General features: G+C 36.6%; 2 protein-coding genes and 1 long non-coding RNA gene across 6 annotated transcripts; 1 reads left to right on the top strand and 2 right to left on the bottom strand.

Moving 5' to 3' along the window:
- Nucleotides 1–3: 3 nt before the first annotated feature.
- hnf1a (HNF1 homeobox a) lies at nt 4–13,775 on the bottom strand. 3 transcript variants are annotated; one of them, XM_048210376.1, is made up of 11 exons: nt 13,143–13,775; nt 9,844–10,043; nt 9,564–9,744; nt 8,123–8,325; nt 7,784–7,932; nt 5,745–5,886; nt 5,474–5,662; nt 4,830–4,945; nt 4,660–4,744; nt 813–1,001; nt 4–405 (listed from the first exon to the last, which is right to left on the bottom strand). In XM_048210376.1, exons 1-11 carry the CDS (start codon nt 13,481–13,483, stop codon nt 275–277), a joined length of 1,926 nt encoding a protein of 641 aa, XP_048066333.1. In that variant the 5' UTR covers nt 13,484–13,775; the 3' UTR covers nt 4–274. The 3 variants fall into 3 exon arrangements, with proteins under 3 accessions (XP_048066333.1, XP_048066335.1, XP_048066334.1); XM_048210378.1 differs by lacking the exon at nt 13,143–13,775 and adding an exon at nt 12,665–13,050; XM_048210377.1 differs by lacking the exon at nt 813–1,001.
- On the top strand, nt 4,601–19,959 carry LOC125280073. 2 transcript variants are annotated; one of them, XR_007187524.1, is made up of 9 exons: nt 4,601–4,736; nt 4,841–4,916; nt 5,509–5,667; nt 5,755–5,864; nt 6,370–6,405; nt 7,808–7,958; nt 9,628–9,758; nt 9,879–9,984; nt 19,830–19,959. It is a non-coding gene; the product is annotated as an uncharacterized LOC125280073 (long non-coding RNA). The 2 variants fall into 2 exon arrangements; XR_007187523.1 differs by lacking the exon at nt 19,830–19,959 and adding an exon at nt 18,667–18,782.
- si:ch211-170d8.2 (uncharacterized protein LOC571755 homolog) lies at nt 18,101–20,197 on the bottom strand. The gene is made up of 3 exons (XM_048210384.1): nt 19,789–20,197; nt 19,002–19,146; nt 18,101–18,860 (listed from the first exon to the last, which is right to left on the bottom strand). Exons 1-3 carry the CDS (start codon nt 20,195–20,197, stop codon nt 18,494–18,496), a joined length of 921 nt encoding a protein of 306 aa, XP_048066341.1. The 3' UTR covers nt 18,101–18,493.
- Between the last annotated feature and the right edge of the window lie 1,927 nt (nt 20,198–22,124).

The following is a 22,124-nucleotide window of genomic DNA, read 5'->3' as shown; positions in this document are numbered from 1 at the left end:
TTGTATTTTTTACAAGCATTTATTAGTCACATTTTGAAACCTAAAACTAATTATATACATGTTCACACAAGAGTCTATTTTAAATGAAAGCTTAACTCCTTTTATTGAGCATAATTTAAGGTTTTCATCATCATCATGTGGAGGCAGCAGATAGCAATATATAGCAGTTTGGATTTTTACAATGACAGATCATTGTTTTTTATTTTTCATTGTTTTCTCATATGCACCAGCTCTCCGCAGCTTTTGGAAGTGGTATTGTCATCAGTAGCTGCAGCTATTGTGCAGTAGAGACCATCTGTGTAGGGATGTAAGGGTCGATGTCCCCTGGTGAAGAGGAGAGCAGGTGTGAAGGATGGGTTTCACTTGTCTGGGTCTGAGGGTAGAGCTCCAAACTACCCGAAGATGCTGGAAATTTAAAGGTGAAGTGTGTAAGATTGTTTTATGTTAAAATACATTCTCTTAATTAATTTTATTGTACATTGACTGCTATTAGTATGCCATTCATGGGTTTATCTCCCCCAAAATTGTAAACATTGAGCCTTCCAGACACCTAAACAATGAGAGCGGTCCACTCAGATGTGTCACGCCAGGTTCACACATACTCTGTTTGCAGTACGTATGCGGTGCAGGAGCAGCACACGCTTAGACGCGTTTGCAGTGCGCTGCTGATTCGCGCTTTAAACACAATAAATATAAACAACGCGGTGTTTGATTCGTTACTTCTATATAGAGTTATATATTAAGATGCTCAAGCAAGTGGCAAAATACTTCTCTTACATAAATGTTTAGTAATCACAAATACTTTAACTTACCATCCACACCAACAGCCGAAGAAATTGTCTCCCATGCTTTTTCTTTCGTGTTTAAATCTTTATATGAAAAGTCCTGCGGGTCATACAACACTTCATGTTTTTCCACCTCACTGATTAGACGATCGTCATCCATTGTAGCTTTCTTGTTCCGAGTGTAGTTCTCCGACCACCAGCATGTCACATAGCATGCTGTGTAATGTATCTCACGTTAAAAAAAAACGTACTTGGATAAAATTTTTACCGCATTACTTATAAGTGCTTTCTTGGCTTTACTCTGGGCTTAAAGTAATAAGATTAGGCTACTGTGCAAAAAAAGTAGTAGAGTCATTCTACGAAACGGGTGCCATTTCCACTTTGCATTTTTCAAAATTTTCATTATGAACAAACTTTTTTTAAACAAACCTACAAATTGAAAGATATGTTAATCCTCCAAAAAAACATATTTTCCCACCTCAGGCACAAAATCTTTATTAATATTATCCTTTTTATTCAGGCAAGGAAGCCATTCTTGTACCACCCCGTCACGGACAATATGTATGCCATTGGAGTAGTAAAACAAGAAATTGATTTTTAAAATCTAATGTTTTCCTAATAGAAGAATGTCCCTTTTTTGGAAACCATCAATAGAGAGTATGTAATTTAATATATATTTTTTTATTTTTAGATTTTTAATCTTGAAACATGAATTTGACCTTTCAATGGCCTCATTGTTTGTACTGAAAAAATGAATTTACTTAAAAAATACAAATAAAGTTATATTTATCTGATCAGTCCACACAACAAGAACATCATTCAACATTAATTTATGTAATATTTAATTTTCTTTCCATAAACTTTTAACAAAATGACCCTGTGACGGGGTGGTATGGACAAAGTGTTACCGTATATGATCTGCTGGTTTTAAACTTTAAAAACTGGGGGAGGGGAGACCTTCAAATTGAGTAAAAAGTGTGTGAGTGAGTGAGTGAGTGAATGAGTGAATTAATGAACCAAGCAGTGTTGCCAAGTCTGCATTTTTCCTGCAAAATTGGGCTAGACTACTTTTACACTGTTGCCGCGGGTTGTTTTTCCTGTCCACGGGTTGAAGCGAGCCCAAATAACATGACATTTAGCCCTTGGAATGCACATTTTACCAAGGGAATCCTGCCAAAAAAAAAAAGTTTTACCCCCCAGAATGTGATTTTTATCAGGGGACATTTTGGGATGAAATTTACCACCCCGTCACGTTTTTGTGACAGGGTGGTAAATTTCATCCCAAAATGTCCGCAAATCTCCCCTGTGGTCAAGCTTCTAAACTAGCATACATGCATTCAATCTGAAATATAATTATCTTTGTATTAATAATGTAAAAGAAATAATAAAAAACCTTTTTTCCTATCTATTTTGCGTGACGGGGTGGTAAGTTTAAGCTTGACGGGCCCTGCCTAACATGAAAAAGCAACAAATAAACAATGTAAAAAAAAATGTACATAGTTGCCTGCTTTTGTTCTTGGTGGCTATAAGGCTCAAATGATGTTACTTAGGCTTTGTGATGTCATTTAAAGGAACAGTGCATTATTTATAGATAAAACAAGTTAGTGTGACGGGGTAGTAAGTCATACTGAGGGACGTGCACAAATCATAAAATATTTACAAAAAAAAAGTAAGGTTTATTGTGAAATATATTTTGTGTAAACAGGGACACACAAATAATCCTGAAAATAGTATATGTTTGAAAAAAAATATAGAACTTATTTGGTGATAATTTAGATGCAAATGTCATGTTGGTTAACACGGACATGTGAAATTGGCTATGTAAATAATGAAAAGTTATTAAAAAATAGTATGCTAATCTTCAAAAAGAAACATTTGATCATATATCATGTTAAAAAAACACTTGAATTTATAACTCTAAGCTTTGGAAACAAATTTTGGGACATTTTTTGTGCCTTATGCATCTGATCAAATGTTGCGGACCCAAATGGCACCCGTTTCGTAGAATGACTCAGTATACTTTAAAGGAACACTCCACTTTTTTGAAAATAGGCTTTTCCAACTCCCCTAGAGTTAAACAGTTGAGTTTTACCGTTTTCGAATCCATACAGCCAATCTCTGGGTCTGGCAGTACCACTTTTAGCATAGCTTAGCATAGTTCATTGAATCTCATTAGACCGTTAGCATCTCGTTCAAAAATGACCTATCTTCTAAATCAGATTCAATGAACTATGCTAAGCTATGCTAAAAGTGGTACCACCAGACCCAGAGATCAGCTGAATGGATTCGAAAACTGTAAATCTCAACTGTTTAATCTAGGGGAGTTGGAAAATGAGCCTATTTTCAAAAAAAGTGGAGTGTTCCTTTAATTATATGCACTTATGGTAAAATTACTAAATTTTCATGTCCAACCGTGTTCATTTTGACCAGAACCATGCGTTATCACTTTCATTCAGCGTGTGCAGCACAGCAAAAATAGACTGGTCGTGCCCTATCCGTGTGCAGTGTGAATGCTCTAACCTGTTAACATGGTCACAGAAAATATGTGTGAACTTGGCGTCAGTCGCTTTTCAGCTCAACCTTTAGTGAGAGTTTGGGGCGTGGCTACTGTAGCAGGCGGAGCCTAAGAGTGTTTTGCCGGTGTGGTGAATAATCGAGTCTCCCCAGGAATCTCCTTAAAGCGGAACTCAGTAAGATTTGCGAAGCTCCCCCTACAGGTTCTTTCAGTGAATTACACTGTCGTAAATACTCCAAGCGCAGCTCTGGACTACAACGACTACAACACTCACCAGCGCAGTAGTTTTGCAAATACAGTACAAGAAATCTCGATGGAGGTGGGTAATTTTCGAAATTGTCTTAAAAAAGTCATAATATATACATTGTTTTTGAATTACCGTAAAGCATTTTGTCACTCTCGCGTGAACGTGAACATGAGGCGAGATTGTGTCAGGTCGGCGCAGCTCAACTTGCAAGTGCTGTATTCTGGCGTAGACGTGCCAGAGGGGGTTAGTGCTCGCCTCAAACACACCACTACAAGTCAATTAACCATCGTAAGGACTTAGAAAACTATTTATGAAGGTAAAAAAAGTTACTTAGTTCTGCTTTAAGGACCCCGAGTGATCCCATTAGTTCAGCAGAGTTTTAATGGGTAGTATTTTTAGCGGCTGATTATATCATATACATAGATCATAGATCATACATACAGTTTAAAATGCGTTATAATGGAGGCTCGATTTCTCATGATTTCTCAATTTCTCATGCGGGACCATGACTGCTACATGGGGAAAAGAAAATAGGTGTGTTCGTCTTGAAGCGGTGCTGCGCAAATCAATAGGTGTATGATATCTGCAAAATTCCACTAGAGCGATTCAAAAGCATATATAGCCGTCAGCTCTCTAATCGCTCTCGCGGTACTTAGATGTTGGTCAATGCAGTGCCGCTTCAAGTCGAATACACCCGTTAACTTAAAAGACCAAACAGGTTGGGTCATTGAGATGTACAAGTTTATAATGTGTACTCTGCAGTTGTAGCGCGTCATGTCAGAAATGTGCAGATATGTTTATTATAAGTCACTCGTGTTCGCTCTGGCTTACTCAACTGTTTACTTATGACACATAGCAACACCGCTAAAGTTATTCCTAATATATTTCATTGTAAGTACTAGTAGCCTATTGAGACATGCCTTCACAAAAACCAGTAAGAGCTATGTTTGTGATGTTTAAGCTGTTTAAAAATATTGCAATTCCGGTAGGTGCCACTAGTGTCGCAGAAACCACATACTTCATTTTAAGTATAGGAGAATCATAGATGGGTAATGATTTCATAGTAGTAACATCTGAATTTGGCTACCGTAAGCACAGGGTTTGTAGCCTACCTGGTTCTGGTGAAGTGGATTGCAGATGTAAAGACTCCTCTTCAATGGGAGTGTCTGTGTGACCCTCAGGATCTGAGGTGAGAATCTGATCAGGAGAAAATGAAAGAATTGCTGTAGATTCATATAGTTTTGAACTAACGCTGTGTGATGAGATTATGTTTGGTTCTTGCCTGTCGAACAGCTGTGAGGTTTGTCAGTGTCCCAATGCTACTGCTGTCTGCGATGACCATAGCCTGGGACAGGAGACTGGAGGAGGGGTAAGAGCTCAGGTCTGCTTTGCTATACACTGAAACACACAATATTAAGTCCACGTTATTTCTCTGAAACTCACCGCTGCCATGCTAGTATTGTTGTGTAGTAGCTAAAGTGTTCTGACTACTAGTTAGTATGTTACTACACTACTGGTCAAAAGTTTGGAATAATTACAATTAACAGCATTTATTTGAAATGAGAATCTTTTGTCACATTATAAATGTCTTTACTTTCACTTTTGATCAATTTACTGCATCCTTGCTGAAAAAGTGTTAATTTATTTTATTTTTTCCCCAAATCTTACTTGTCCCAGTCTTTTGAATGGTAGTGTATCATGGTTTTCCATAAAGATTTTAAGCAGAACAGCCATTTTCAAAATTAATAATAAGAAATGTTTCTTATTCCAAACTTTTGACCTCTAGTGTATGTGGTTGTTAGGATGTTCTGGGTGGTTATAGGGAATCGCTAGATGGAAGTCAAAAATGTCCCCCCATAATAATAGTAATGCTTGCCTTAGAAAGTACCACTAATGAATTACTTATGTTACTAATTAAGTACTTACTGTGGCATGGGAACTGTGCCATTGTTGCCATGAAGGAACTTGGGCTAATGTGAGACTGGAGCTGCTGTGCTATTGGCTGCTGAGGTGAGGCTTGAAGCTGCTGCTGAAACGAGATTGGCTGAAGGGTAGTAAACCCTCCCCCCATGTTGTTGATGACAGGGACCGTCTGTGGTTGAGAGGACGTCAAACCTACAGTAAAAGACATGTATTAACATTGATTAGCAGTGTTTTGGTGTTAAACTGTCAATGTAGTTAACTGTCTGCATTATACCTATGAGAAGTGAGGAGTCTCCCAGACTCATTACACTTGGTAGGGAGGCCATGATCAGTCCTGGAGGGCCAGCGGAGGATCCGGACACTCCGTGCAGGGAAGTGAGAGTACTGACAGGAGGTAAGGAGCCACCACCAGATACCTAAGAGAGGAAATAAAAACTCTGACTGTCAGGTTTCAGCTTCCATTTGCCATAAAGGGATAGTTGACCCCAAAAGTTAAAATTCTTTCATCATAGGGAAGATTATTATTATTATTTTTTTAAATGTCTCACCCCCAGTTTCATAGACAAGGCTTAAACTAGTCCTAGACTAAAATGCATGTTTGAGCTGTTGTAACTGAAAGTAACTTGTACTGACAGATCTTAAAATATGTCAGTGCCATTGTTTTGTCTCAAGATGCACATCAGTAATGTTTTTTTTCTAGTGAATGTTTATAAAAGCTACTTAAATATCCTAATTGAACTCAGGCTTAATCCTGGCTAAGGCTAAGCCCTGTCTGTGAAACCGAGCCTCAGTGTTTTTGTCCATACAATCAAAGTCAAAGTGGTCCAGTGTTGTTTTGACTACTATAGAATGGACAAAAACTGTTGAAACATTCTTAAAATATCTTTTTTGTCTTGCAGAACAAATAAATTTTTACAGGCTTGGATGACATGAGGGTGAGTAAATGATGAAATAATTTACATTTTGGGGCAAACTGTTTGCAGTGTTGTTGTTTTTTTAATACAAAAATAAGTAATGATCCAAAATCCAAAGTATTTAAATTCTGGTATGACCCAGTTTCAGTATCATGTTAAAAGCTTAAAAATGTTTAATAATGGCATTAACTATAGCAAATTAGCATTGCACCACATGAAAAGCTTAAAAAAGCATAATTAATTACTGATAAAGACTGTAAAGAGAAATTTAAAATGAAATCTCTTTTTGAGCCATGTGGTTATAAAATGTCACTACATTTAAAATTATGTCTGAAATGGGAAAATGTCTTTAATATTAAAATATCACATAGTTAATGCATAATATATTCATTTCAAATAAGAAATGATTGAAAAAATGTTGTGAACTAAAACCACCAGTAGGTGGCGGCAAGTCAGCCCCATAATGAGCGATCTATTGAATCATTCTATTCATTCAAAATGACTGATTCATTCAGGAATGAAGCAAGTGAGTCATGACTTTATGAATGAGTCATTGAGTCATTCACTCATCCGATTTGTTCAAAACAGGGATCATTCAGGAATTAAACAGATGTGTGTTGCTCAAAGATGTGCTAAGAGTCTGCTATCAAGTAATGAAACTATTTTAGTTGGTGAAAAAAAAGAGCAAAAACAAACAATACTGTGTCTAAAATGTAAGTCAAACTATTGAATAAAATCAATATCACATTTGCAATCATTCTGATATTTGGGGAAAACAACATTTACACCATAGGTTATACATGTAGAAAAGGGCATTTTTTTAAGCCCTGTTAAAGGTATGGTAGGCAATTCCGGAAAGGCTAGCAATAGCAAGCTAGCTTTGAAAGCATAAGATCCCATCCTCCCTTCAGAGTCACGCCTTCTCCAAAAGAGGTTAAATTACCTCATGTCTCAAAGCATATAACATTACAATAATAATGAACATAAACAACTTACAGAGCTCTTACTTGCACCACCTGACTTCTGCAGATTCATTTTGGCATTGATAGTGTTGACAGAAATGCAAAAGTCTGATGACGTGATGTCTGCGCGAGCAGGGTGCGCGGAGGTATGGAAATATATGTTGACAGGCAGATAGGACATTGTATGATAAGAGAATTTTTTTGGCCCTGAGACTTCCACAGAAGAAATGTTTTTTAATATTTAGATCACGTCTATTATTGATTGCTATCACGATGTGAAGAGAGTTTCAACCATTATAACAAAAAGTGTTTATAAAAAAATATTGCCTACCCTACCTTTAATTACCGACCAGCTTACCGTTATTGTGATCACATACTGTTCCTTTAATCTCACTGGTTTATTATGATATGTGCCAAGAAGGGTATTTTATTCTCACTGGTTTGTGATGGTGTGTATCCAGGAGTGTATGACTGGGTTCTAGCTGAACTGGACTGGCTAGACGACCGCTGCCAGCCCTGTCTTCACCACTGGAGCTTCTCATTGTGCCCAAACTCTCACACAGCACTGACTGGCTGTACTTCAGAACTTCAGTGAATGAACAAAAGAGAAAGGTTGGTAAAACAGGTCAGATTCTGGGAGAACTCTTCTAGGTCATTAAAAATAAACCCATTGGACATTAAAAAGACTTCAAAATAAGTGTAATTTTATGTGCAAATGACAAAGCATCAGTCAACAGATGGTATATGGATAGATATGAGCTTGAATGACTTCGTACCTGGTGAAGGACTAGATGGTAGAGTCTGTCCTGCGGAGGAAGCAGATTGGCTGCTGTAGGGCACGTCCAGTGCCAGTTTGTGGCGAAAGGCCTCCTCTTTACGCCGATTCGCAAACCAATTATATACACGAACCTCTGTGACCAAATTAGAGCCCAGGCCAGCCAGTTGAGAAGGAGAAACTCCCCTCTGAAGACACTCCGCTCTAAAACACACATGCATTCATTCAACTGATATTACCCAGCTTCCGTTTACCAAATTTGAGTGCTCTGTACATTCGCTGATCAATTTTTATATGTGAATAAAAGCCTAAATTAAATCTGTTCATCATATAAAGTGATCGTATCTCTTCAGGAGACTTGTATTAAACCGCTTTATTTTGGATTTCTTTTGTGGATGTTTTAAAGGATTAGTCCACTTTTAAATAAACTTTTCCTGATAATTTACTCACCCCCATGTCATCCAAGATGTCTGTGTCTTTCTTTCTTCAGTCGAAAAGAAATTAAAGTTTTTGATGAAAACATTCCAGGATTTTTCTCTTTATAGTAGACTTCAATGGGCACCAAACAGTTGAAGGTCAAAATTAGTTTCACTGCAGCTTCAAATTGTTCAACACGATCCCAGATGAGAAATAAGTGTCTTATCTAGTGAAACCATCGCTCATTTTCTGAAAAAAAAATCGAAAATTATATAAGTTTTAACCAGAAATGCTCATCTTGAACTAGCTCTCTTCTTCACCTCTATTAGAATTCCAGCAGTGACACTGATAAGTGTAATACTGTCCTCCACAGGTCAAAGTTTGAACTAATTTTTATATGCAATATGCTAGTTCAATAATATATAACAATTTGTTCAAACTTTGACCCGTGGAGGACAGTATTACACTTAGCAGTGTCTACACTGCTGGAATTCTAATAGAGGTGAAGAAGAAGAGAGCTAGTTCAAGATGTGCATTTAAGGTTAAAACTTATATAATTTTCACATTTTTTTCAGAAAATGAGCAATGGTTTCACTAGATAAGACCATTATTTCTCGTCTGGGATCGTGTTGAACAATTTGAAGCTGCAGTGAAACTAATTTTCACCTTCAACTGTTTGGTGCCCATTGAAGTCTAAAAATCCTGGAATGTTTTCATCAAAAACTTTAATTTCTTTTTGACTGAAGAAAGAAAGACATGGACATCTTGGATGACATGGGGGTGAGTAAATTATCAGGAAAAGTTTATTTAAAAGTAGACTAATCCTTTAAAGCTTCCGAGTTTTGGGTGAATAAACTTGGATGGAGGAACAGAAATCTCTTAGATTTCATTAAAAATATCTTTGTGTTTCAAAGCTAAACAGTCTTATGAGTTTGGAATGACATGGAGGTAAATAAATGTTGAGAGAATTTTCATTTAAAATCAATTTGGGTTATGGCACCCAGTTCACTCCTGTGTTCTTTTACCTGTTGCACTCTTCCACCAATCCCTCCCTCTCCTCCTTACTGGGGTTCTTCTGTCGTTCATAAGCCTGGAACAGGATTTGCTGGGAGGCGGGACCCCATTTGAATCGATTTCTCCGTCCCTTTCTCACATCCTCCCCGGATTCCTCTCCTGACATGACACCTCGACTGGCATTGGTGAATTCTGCATTTATTAGTGTGAGAGATTAATTCATTCCATTCATTCTAATAGTGTAAATCTTGAACAAAATCTTGTAAATGAGAAAGAAATGGTCATACTCACGTTGACTGATCTCTGTCTGTTTCTTGATGTACCAGCTGTACAGGGCGGCACGCTTTTGATTCTTCATGGGTGTGCCCTTGTTGAGGTGCTGGGAGAGATGGGATTGGTTGAGGCCGGTGGACTCCACCACCTCTCTCTGTGGTAGGTTGTGCTGCTGCATGTAACTCTTCACTATTTTAGCCACATGCCAGGGATCCTCTCTAACACACACCAACACATTAATATAGTATTATAATATGCATTTCTGAATATCTCTAAACAAGTTCTCATAAAAGTGCATGAACAGCATGATGCTTATTTCTGGATAATTCTAAGGAAATGGTACCATTTGTGCCTGCAGAGTTCAGGATTTCTTTAATTAATAATCTTTCAACAATCATAATTTTCTATCTTAAATATGTGATTACAGCCTTCTAAAATATTCTGTATTCAATATGTATTTTAACTATGTCACAGTAATTTTTTAAAAATTTGGGGTTAGTAAAGTCTTTTTTTATATATATATATATATATATATATTTATTCAAAGGTAATTTAAAGGTGCCCTAGAACCATTTTTTACAAGATGTAATATAAGTCTAAGGTGTCCCCTGAATGTGTCTGTGAAGTTTCAGCTCAAAATACCCCATAGATTTTTTTAATGAATTTTTTTAACTGCCTATTTTGGGGCATCATTAACTATGCACCGATTCAGGCTGCGGCCCCTTTAAATCCTCTCGCTCCCTGCCCCCCCGAGCTCTCGACTATATTACAGTGCATTTACAAAGTTCACACATCTAATATAACCCTCAAATGGATCTTTACAAGATGTTCGTCATGCATGCTGTATGCATGTGTCGGATCATGTTAGTATAGTATTTATTTGGATGTTTACATTTGATTCTGAATGAGTTTGATAGTGCTCCATGGCTAACGGGCTAAAGCTAACATTACACACTGTTGGAGAGATTTATAAAGAATGAAGTTGTGTTTGTACATTATACAGACTGCAAGTGTTTAAAAATGAAAATAACGACAGTCTTGTCTCCGTGAATACAGTAAGAAACAATGGTAACTTTAACCACATTTAACAGTACATTAGCAACATGCTAACGAAACATTTAGAAAGACAATTTACAAACATCACTAAAAATATCATGTAATCATGGATCATGTCAGTTATTATTGCTCCATCTGCCATTTTTCGCTATTGTTCTTGCTTGCTTACCTAGTCTGATGATTCAGGTGTGCACAGATCCAGACTTTAATACTGGCTGCCCTTGTGTAATGCCTTGAACATGAGCTGGCATATGCAAATATTGGGGGCGTACATATTAATGATCCCGACTGTTGCGTCACAGTCGGTGTTATGTTGAGATTCGCCTGTTTTTCGAAGGTCTTTTAAACAAATGAGATTTACACAAGAAGGAGGAAACAATGGTATTTGAGACTCACTGTATGTCATTTCCATGTACTGAACTCTTGTTATTCAACTATGCCAAGGTAAATTCAAGTTTTGATTCTAGGACACCTTTAATGTCATTAAACTGATTAAAAGTCACCGTAAAGATTTATAATGTTACAAAATATTTCTATTTTACATAAATACTGTACTTTTGAACTTTATATTCATCAAAGAATCCAGAAATCCAGAATTTCTAAAGTATCATGTGACACTGAAGACTGGAGTAATGATGCTGAAAATTCAGCTTTGCATCACAGGAATAAATTGTATTTTAATATAAATTCAAATTATTTTAAATAGTAATAATATTTTATAATATTACTGTTTTGCTGTCTTTTTGATCAAATAAATGCAGCCTTGTTGAACATAAGACTTCTTTCAAAAATATTTAAAAATTACCTACCCCAGTCTTTTGAATGGTAGTCTATAACTCAATAAATTTTGGTATCATATTACAATTAAAAAAAAAAAAAAGTATAAAAAATGTAATCAACTTGCAAATTTAAATGCGTTACATCAAATGACATGCTCAGTAACACAAATAATACTGATAAAGAAAAAAAAAAGTATCTCTTTATGAGCCATGTGGTCAAATAAATCTAATGATATTACTCCATTAAAGATATCATAAGCAGAAAAAATGCTTTTTTACTTTTTCTCAGAACATTAGAAAACATTACATAGTAAAAGCATAAAATTTAAAATTTTGGTACAAGTTAAAATTCAGTTTTTAATGCATAAACCCATTTAAATGTAATGGTGAACATACATTTCATATATATATATATATATATATATATATATATATATATATATATATATATATATATATATATATATATATATATATATATATACAGGCAACATTAGTGTACTGTGCGTGTCTCTCTTTATATATATATATATATATATATATATATATATATATATATAAGACAAAAACACATAGTACACTATTGTTGCCTGTAAGTAACCCTACAATATATTCGGAACATTTTATTTATTTATGTATTTATTTAAATTCAAGAAAGAATAAAATCTTGATAAAAACTTTTGATTAAGACTATCTTTTAAAAAATGTTAAGAGAAGGGTGAGGGGGAAGAGGAAGGATAATACAGAGGTAGAGAGAGTGCAATGTTTACACTGTAAGATAAGCCAAGAGACAAAGGGCCAAAGTCCAGGAAAAGAGATCGCAAATAACCCTTGTGAAAGCAATAAAAACACACAAAGCCTTACAAACACACAAACATAGCCAAAAGCAATGCATTTTACCTATACAAATCACTCACACATAAAGCAGCCCTTTGATATTTAAGTAAAGTGCATTACAAATACATTTTAACACTGTTCAAAGAGCCACAAATTTGGAAACAAACCTCCCTTCACAACGGCGCTATCTTTACAATATCACCACAGTCATGTGTACACAAACACACACACACAGAGCGATGGACACTGTGTCACTCTGTTAATTTTAACCAGTGGATGTAGCTCATTTATTAAAAAGATAGAAATGGCCAGAGAATAATGAATAGGGTGGGTAATTAGTAACTAAAAAAGGTGGAACCTCCTTTATATTCACCCCATCAGTTGGGAAGCAGAGCATTATAGGAGAGAGGAAGCCAATGAAAAGGAATAGGAGAGAGAAGACCTCAGATGTGCCAAAGAAGGTTTAATCAGGAAACTCTGGAGTAAAATGCTAAGTTGAGATGGTAGATTTAGGTCATTTTCTATGATGTTTCTTTAGAAGAGCAACATTTGAGACACTAAAGTCAGATTAGATGGTTCAGCATGTGTGATTTGGATCAAGTTTGGATTGATTGAAAGTGTATTAGAAGACACCTGGAGACTTACTGCAACAGCTGGTCGACTTCAGCCCTTTGCCTCGCGGCCTCCTCCGGCGGAAGCCTCTCCAGATCACGGAAGATGGGAGGAGGATTTTCCATCTCTCCCTCCTCCGAGCTCTCGCCGTCGGCCCGGTCCGTCCTCTCGGCACCGGTCGAGGCCCGTTCTCGCTCCAGATCTCCCATGGCCTGGATCAGCAGCTCTTTTGACAGTCCCGAGCCCAGCAGAGACCACACCAGCTGTTCCTGCAAGGCCGACAGCCGGCTACTTCGTTCTCCTCCTGCTCTCCTACCTTCTCCTCCCTCCATCTCTGGTGTTCGGAGCTGTTTTAGCAGCCGTTGTTCTTCCATAATTTGCTCACACACACTTCGTGTGCAAACAGACGTACACACACACAAGGCAAAACAGTTATCGGACGCGTTCAATATTCACCTGTTTCTCAGGGTTTGAGTTCAGTAGACTGAGCTTGTTTTCATTTTCTTTATCCTTTTCTCTTCCCTTGTTTTCTAGTGTTCCTCTGTTTCTGCTCCTGTATTAAGTCTAGACACCTGTTGTCGTTTTGCTTTGAAATCTGATTTTTTTTGCTACTTGCTTTTCTCTTCATCCCCTCCTCCTTACTCTGTCGCTCTCTCTCTCTTTCTCTCCCCCTCTCTCTGTGAACTTTGGCCTCGGCCTGTGTTGAGGGCAAAGTGTAGAGTCTAACCATTCAGTGAAAATGAACATTACAAACACATTCAACACTCACACTGTCATATTGCTTGAGAGTCTTTAAAGTGAAATTTGAGATTCCTGTTTACACGTCCACATTACATCCTGTGCATATGGCATTTTTTAAAGCTTCTCGCACTTTTATTTTCCAGGGCTACATTTTTTTTTTTTTATTATTAAAACTAACATTTTTTTTTGTTTTGTATGAAAATCACTTGGAAATGCTATTATTTATTACTTTTATCTGAGCCCTTTAAAGGGTTAGTTCACCCAAAAATGAAAATTCTGTCATGTATTACTCACTCTCATGCCGTTCCACACCCGTAAGACCTTCGTTCATCTTCAGAACACAAATTAAGATATTTTAGTTGAAATCCGATAGCTCCGTGAGGCCTCCATAGGGAGCAATGACATTTCCTCTCTCAAGATCCATAAAGGTACTAAAAACATATTTAAATCAGTTCATATGAGTACAGTGGTTCAATATTAATATTATAAAGTGACGAGAATATTTTTGGTGTGCCAAAAAAAACAAAATGGCAACTTATTTAGTGATGGCCGATTTCAAAACACTGCTTCAGGAAGCTTCGGAGCACAAATTAATCAGTGTATCGAATCTGCTGTTCGGAAGCGCCAAAGTCACGTGATTTCAGCCGTTGGAAGTTTGACACACGATCTGAATCATGATTCGATACACTGATTAATTTATGATCCGATGCTTCATGGAGCAGTGTTTTGAAATCGGCCATCACTAAATAAGTCGTTATTTTGTTTTTTTTGGCGCACCAAAAATATTCTCATCGCTTTATAATATTAATATTGAACCACTGTACTCACATGAACCGATTTAAATATGTTTTTAGTACCTTTATGAATCTTGAGAGAGGAAGTGTCCATTGCTCCCTATGGAGGCCTCACGGAGCCATTGGATTTCAACTAAAATATCTTAATTTGTGTTCCGAAGATTAATGAAGGTTTTACGGGTGTGGAACGGCATGAGGGTGAGTAATAAATGACAGAATTTTCATTTTTAGGTGAACTAACCCTTTAAAATATTTTTGATGAAATCTGAGGGTATCTGAACCACACATAGGCAGCAATGACATTGTACCTTTTGAGGTCCAGAAAAGTAGTAAAAACATTGTTAAAATAGTCGACGTGACTACAGTGGTTCAACCTTAATGCTATGAAACGATGAGAATAGTTATTGTGTGCGAAAACAAAACAAAAATAATGACTTTATTTAACAATTTGAACTGTTGTCATACGTAGTTGATTCCGTGTTTACGTCTGAACGCCAGCTCAGTATTGGCCGGTTCCTGCATCAGCATCACAGGCATGCGTTGTGCTGCTCACATGTACAGCTTAGGCCAATAATGAGCCGGTGTTCTGACATTTTTAACAATGTTACCTTTCTGGACCTCAAAAGGTGCAATGACGTTGCTGCCTATGTTTGGTTCAGATACCCTCAGATTTTTTCAAAAATATCTTAATTTGTGTTCCGAAGATGAACGAAGGTCTTACGGGTGTGGAACGGCATGAGGGTGAGTAATTAATGACAGAATTTTCATTTTTGGGTGAACTAACCCTTTAAGTATACATTTTATTTGATAGATTCTATTGTTTCACTCTTGTTCCAGACTCAGACATTCAATTTTAAACTATAAACATTTATCATAAAAATATTTTTGCATTTTCTAAATTATGATAATCTTAACAAAGAGTGAAATAAATGGTTTTAATATTTATTATTTACACAAATTATGATTTCTCCTCAGCTGTGATGTCATTTTCAGCATGTCTAGCAATTTGACTGCATGACTAGCAAAAAACACTACTAAATGTTTATCAGAAGTTAGTGTAGGTCTATTTGTTTAGCGTTTAGCAAGAAGACATTAGTGTCAGTGAAGAGTTTGAAATGAAATATGCCAGTGGTTCTCATAGGGAGCTTAAAGCTGAATTACAATTTTAATTGTAAATTTAAATTCTAATTGTAATTAATTTTGTGAAAATGTACAGTTTTCAAAATGTTCCCTGTTCACACGGATGCGCGAAAACGACAAAAAATGCCACAATGTCACTTTGTAAAGAAACTCTACGTGCCTATAGACTGAACAGTCACCGTTTTTCACAAATTCGTGTTTTTGTAGTTTACATGGAGACGATAACAGAATTATTTTTGAAAACTTGCACTTTGAAACCCATTTTCAAAAATTCACATTTTTCTGTTTTTATTTGAAAACTGTCATGTAAATGGCTCCTAAATAAATAAAATCACAAAATGCCACAGGCTTCTTTCTGTTGCTGTTGGGATGTAGTAAAACACACTGATACACAGATGTAGCAGAAAACATTTGGGTTGTGTTTGCATTTTCTTGTCACTGCATGGCCATAATTTGAAATCATAGGCATTAAATAGTGTCACGCATGTGAAAATCGAATGAGAATTGACCAAATAGTTCTAACTTGGCTCAGAAGAAGATATGAATCATGCATTTGTTGCTGTTTTTCTAGTGATTAAGGGATGATGCAAGACTTCCTCACCTTACAAATGGCAAATGCTACCAAAAATGCATTATTTTTGGAATCAGCAACACATTAGCAAGAAACAAACTGGATTTCATTCAGCAAATATGATGCAAGGTGGTGAGCTTTCATACCTGTGTCCATTCATGTGGCATCAGAGGCTGAGGTGTTTCAGGTCAAGTAAACTTGATAAAGTCCTCTCACCTCCTGCCTCTCTCAATTTCACAAAACGCACATTTGGTTCAAGTTGTTCACATGCAATCGACAGTGTCTGTTTTTCGCTCCATTTGGAAATAATTGTATTCACTTGCAACTATTGTTATACATATCTCAAAATTAAAGTTTAAAATGTGTAACCAATTACAAAGTGGGGTATTTATAAAACAATTCATCCTGAAGTTTTTAAAATTGAGGGTATAGTTCCATAAAATATTGCCATATGATCATTTTTACAATAACTGCAGTAAACTCACAGAGATACTGTCGATGTTTCCGGGACTATGCTAGTAAAAATATGACACACTCCAATAAAAATGTGCTTAAAAAGCCCTATAGTATAGTAGCGTAATCTGTAAAAGTACAGTACACCTGCAAAAAAATCAACTTAAAGCTGCAGTCCGTGATTTTTGGCCCTCTAGCGGTTAACAAACAGAACTGCACACGTCTTGCGGAGGAACATTGTAGCCGGAGCTACTTTTCTCTGTGTATGTCTACGGCGAGTCACGCAGTTACTGTGATACTCTGCGGCGGATCATACCAGTTCGGTCTGAAATAGTCCGAATATAAACACTTATTATAAGTGTACCATAACGATTCAGGGTAAGACAAAAACATGGTTTGGAAAATGGATTCATTTTGTACATTCTCATTATATAATTTTTGTAAATTTTGAACACAAAAAAAGTTGCGTACAGTCATTAACTTGCATAATTAATGCTAAGATATTCCCTGCAATAAACTATAACATACATTACTGTTTGGAGATGTTTTAATGTTAATAAAAGAAGTCTCTTTTGCTCACCAAGGCTTCATTTATTTGATTAAAAATACACTAAAAACAGTAATATTGTGAAAAATTATTACCATTTTCTATTCGAATATATATTTTAATGTAGTTTATTCCTGTGATGGTAAAGCTGAATTTTCAGCATCATTACTCCAGTCTTCAGTGTCACATGATCCTTCAGAAATCATTCTAATATGCTGATTTGCTGCTCAAGAAACATTTCATATAACTAATGTTGAAATGTTGATATTTTTGTGGAAACTGTGAAACATTTATTTTCAGGATTCTTTGATGAATAGAGTTCCAAAGAACACCATTATTTGAAATAGGAATCTTTTGTAACATTATAAATGTCTTTTACTGTCACTTTTGATCAAAATAATGTGCCCTTGCTGAATAACTTTCAATTCAAGAATCTTTCTGACCACAAACTTTTGAATGGTAGTGTATTTCCTAACATGTGTAAACAGGAATTGGTCAAATGTGTGCATTGCATGACCTGATGTGTTGTTAAATAGCATTGAATGCTCAACATACTAATCAAAATTACAATCTGAAGCTTTTTTTTTCTTGAATTCTCATTCAAATCTGAAAATGACCAAATTCTTATGTTCACTATGTGAGTGTGAGACCTTTCGTATTTAAATTTGACTCCTTTTCAACACCTTGAGACAAAACAACACACTGGCAACAGGAACAGAAAGAAACAAACTATTGGACACGCACATACAACGCAAAAAAGTTTTTATATATAGAACTGTAATTATACACTATTTACATTTATCTCACAAATAACACCCATAATTTAATAAATTCAATTTACATGCTGAAGTGCATAGTGTTCCATATAACATAGGCCACTCTGAATTACAGTAAGCTCTCTAGAGCTGAAGCACCATTGTCACAGAACAATGGGAATCATTAGCAATTCTTAAAAAATAGCGAACCATCCAGGGAACATTCACACCAGGTGTTAGTGGACTGAATGGACGGAGACTTTATGGCCACAAAGAACTTGTGAAGGGGGAGCGCTAGGGATTGACAGTGTTTGGTTGGACACAGAAGCAGTTTCTAAATGTATTTGCTAAATATACTGTTCAATATAGTTGCATATGTCTTGCTATCTGTACGTCAGAGCGATGAAGGGTGCATGTTCTAGATGTACACCATAATTTTGACAAGGCTGTGCGATATTGTCCACTAAGCTGCAGTGTAAAGCCAGTCCCAGCTCTAAAGAGGGCTGCAGGGGGGCCGCACCATCCCTGCCCTCATTGACCTCCCCCCACACTACAGGCACTGTGTCTTGAAGGGATGGGGGTCTTTGCTTTTGGACAACGGCCCCTGGTCTGGTCAAGCCCCTCACCCGATGCATCTCCATCAGGCTCGGGCCTCTACTGGATCCTCCGATCACCAGCTGAAGAGCCTGGAAGAGGGCGAGCAGATCTACTCTCAGCTCCACGACACCATCTCTCAACCAGACACTGTACCTGCAGAGAGAAGAAGAAAATAGGGATGACTTTTTATTTGATTTTTTTTTCAGAAACTCAGTTCATTTAATTCAGTAATTCTTTGGAGAACAGTGTTAATAACAACGTTCTCACTTCATCTATCAAGTTCCTCTGCCTCACCTAGTAGGGAACCCTCGTTTCTCCAGTGAGGGGAGCACAGGTTGGATGTTGAGGTGTTGGGGGTTTGAAAAGTGAAAATGAACTTCCGCTTTCTCCAACGGTGCTGACAGCACATCCTCGCCAAGCAGAAACTCAATGGTGGAGTCTTGACAAGTCAGAAAGAGACACAAGATGTTAGGGACAGTGCTGTCATGCAGTAAATATACCTACTGTAAAATATTATTTTGAGTATTATATCTACAAATGATGCATTAACGTTACCCTGCTGAAAAAAAAAAAACAGGCTGGTTTGGTGCTGGTGTGCTTTCAGTGACCTTATAAGGGAATTTCTGACAGTTATTTCGATGTGGCTACAAAATTGTCAGAAGGCACCCTTGACTATACAAATATTTTAAACAAAACATATTTTAAAATATATTTTTTATATTAACATTCAAGCTTTTTTTGTCAAAACCACCCTACAAAATAAATCCCTACTGTTGCTATCGTTACCTTAACGCTACTTCTGTTTGAGCTTCAAAAGATTTAGCCCTATTTTTTGACTAAATTTAAATAACGCTGTTTTAATTTAAACCCCACAAACTTTTGTTTTACCTTCATTTGGAGGGTTTAATACTGAATTATCTTTAATTTGCTGTTCATCATTAAAACTGTTGCTGGTGAAGCTTTATCTAACCGAAGAACAATAACAACTTCGTCGTGAGTATTATCGTGGCCTCAATCCTTGTGGGGACACCAGCATCCCATGTTTTTCAACAGGAAATCGACACAGAGAACTACTACTTACCCCCAACTTTTCCGCCTTGTATTCCCTTGACACTTCCACAGTGGTACCCCACTTGACAACAGCGATACACCCGTCTAACGAATCTGAAGAGGGCTTGTTCTGGGAAAACAGCACGACGTGGACCATCACTCATCGTCGATAATATCTTCAGACGGTACATCTGGCCCCAGTCACCAAGCGGAGTAGTGCTCTCCGTCCACGGGGCGCTCAGGAGGGCGCACTGGTCGTGCTCGGATCCCGGTTCGCGACGGCTCCGTCTCTGGACGTGTCCAATCCGGATTTTACGCTCTCCTTGAAACGATGTCACCTTGCGAAGCTGCGAACGAAGCGATCGGCACTGTACTCCGATAGTAATAGCCATGAAAGCGAGGACCAGCAGTGAAACCCGTGTGCGCGTAACCGTGGCCATCTCCACATATAGTATTGCGCGCTCCGGAGATGCTCGTCTCGTGCTCTCCACGATACGATTAAAAGGGTAAATCCCCCGGCTCTGACTATAAGCTCAGTTTCTTCTGTGGAATTTGAATTCTGTCTTCTTCTGACTCTCCTCCCCCTGGTTTTGTTTGGGACTCTTAAGCAGCCATTCGCACCCCCATCGACCTTTTAAATGTGTCTGCATAATGAGGCGCCTAGAGCCCTGCCAGTTCAGTCCATTCTTATTCTCACTGCTAATGACCCTCATTACAGAACATCTGCACCATCACCAACGAGCTGCTCATTTGCAAGAGAAACAACTTGGACCAAGGGAAGCATAAAACTTTCCCCAAAGTGCCCTATACCCTGACAATAGCTCCACAACCGACAGAGAGGTAATCTGCAGCTCTCCTGGATGCGATATAGAAACCATTCATCTGGATGCACATGCACTGGCCTGAGTAGTATTTGGACACTTAAGCTACACTTTGTAATTCATACTAATAGCCTACTAATGTATGAATTTAATTGCATAGATAACAAACAATCAAACCAAATTGCTGTTCTCAGAATTAACTTCACATTTGAAGTTATTTTTAACCAGGTACAGTTTCAATGTTGTTACATTTGCTGAATGTGTATAAACTCAGTTCTCAAGGTCAAACAGGTGTCCTATCAGAAGGTTTTTTACCACAGATGTCTTTCATCACAACAATCCATTAACATTTGGCACCCCCCCAAAAAGTGTCTAAATGTCTTTATTTTGAACAACATATGTATTGTTTTATAACTTGAAACAAACTATTTTTTGTGAAATATTTTGCCTGAAAAGTGTGCAAGTACTTGTAGAGCCACTTTAATTTATGTATACAATTAGTAATAATAAAAAACAAATTTATGACATCCAAAGTATCTAAGGAAATAGATCTTTTTTTTATTGAATCCAAAATGTTTTATTTATATTTTGCTACATATAAAGGTATTTTAAAGATTATGTGATTATGTTACCTTTAAGTGTCAAAAGGTAATTCGGTTTAACCGTCCAAAGGCCAATACAGCCATTTCATTTGTGATTAAAATATCTTAAAATGTAATAACACCATATATCAAAATAGTGCAAAATGGTATTAAAATTGTGTAGAAGTTGTTGCTTTGTTAGAAAGAAAGTCTGGAAAAATGAATTTCATTGATGTCATTCGGAGTAACCAAAGGGACCATTTTGGTTCAAGTCATGTGGTCAATATCACGTGACAGAATGTGACATCATTCAGTTACCTGCAAAGGACCACATAGTCGTGAATTAAATTAACTACAACTCTCTATGTTTTCACTTGCTCATACGCACATCCTGAAACATCAGGTCATTCGGTACAACCGCTGTAAAACATGGACAATTCTGTAATATTTTAAAAACTTGTACTAAATATAAAATGTTTGACTGTCCTTTTGCTAGCTAGCTAGATATCAGCCTGTTAGCATTGTTCGAAAATATCGTCATTTGGTTTAACCAAAAGTGTCGTTCGGTAAAGCCGAAATTTTGGTTAAACTGAATGGCATTTTTGGTAAATTTTTGCCCATCTTTTAAAACAATTACAAAAACAGTGTTAATTGATTATAAAAACCACATATTCTCATTGTTAACACTTAAAACTTTAATTATATCTCTTAATTATATCTATAATTAATTTATAAAAATTAATTATATCTCCATTATGTTTTTTACACTTTTAAAAACCTTATTTGTCAATGATCCATATATGTGTGTATATATATATATATATATATATATATATATATATATATATTTTTTTTTTTTTTTTTTTCCCCCAAGATTATTTTATGAATAGAAAAAATAAACAGTATTTATTAGAAATGGAAAGCTTCTGTCACTATTGATTCATTTAATGTGTCCTTGCTGAATA

This window comes from Megalobrama amblycephala, linkage group LG12 (assembly GCF_018812025.1).
Source record: "Megalobrama amblycephala isolate DHTTF-2021 linkage group LG12, ASM1881202v1, whole genome shotgun sequence".
Classification (NCBI taxonomy): Eukaryota; Metazoa; Chordata; class Actinopteri; order Cypriniformes; family Xenocyprididae; genus Megalobrama; species Megalobrama amblycephala.
Note: the sequence above shows the minus strand (reverse complement) of the source record. Positions and strands in the feature narration are given on the sequence as shown.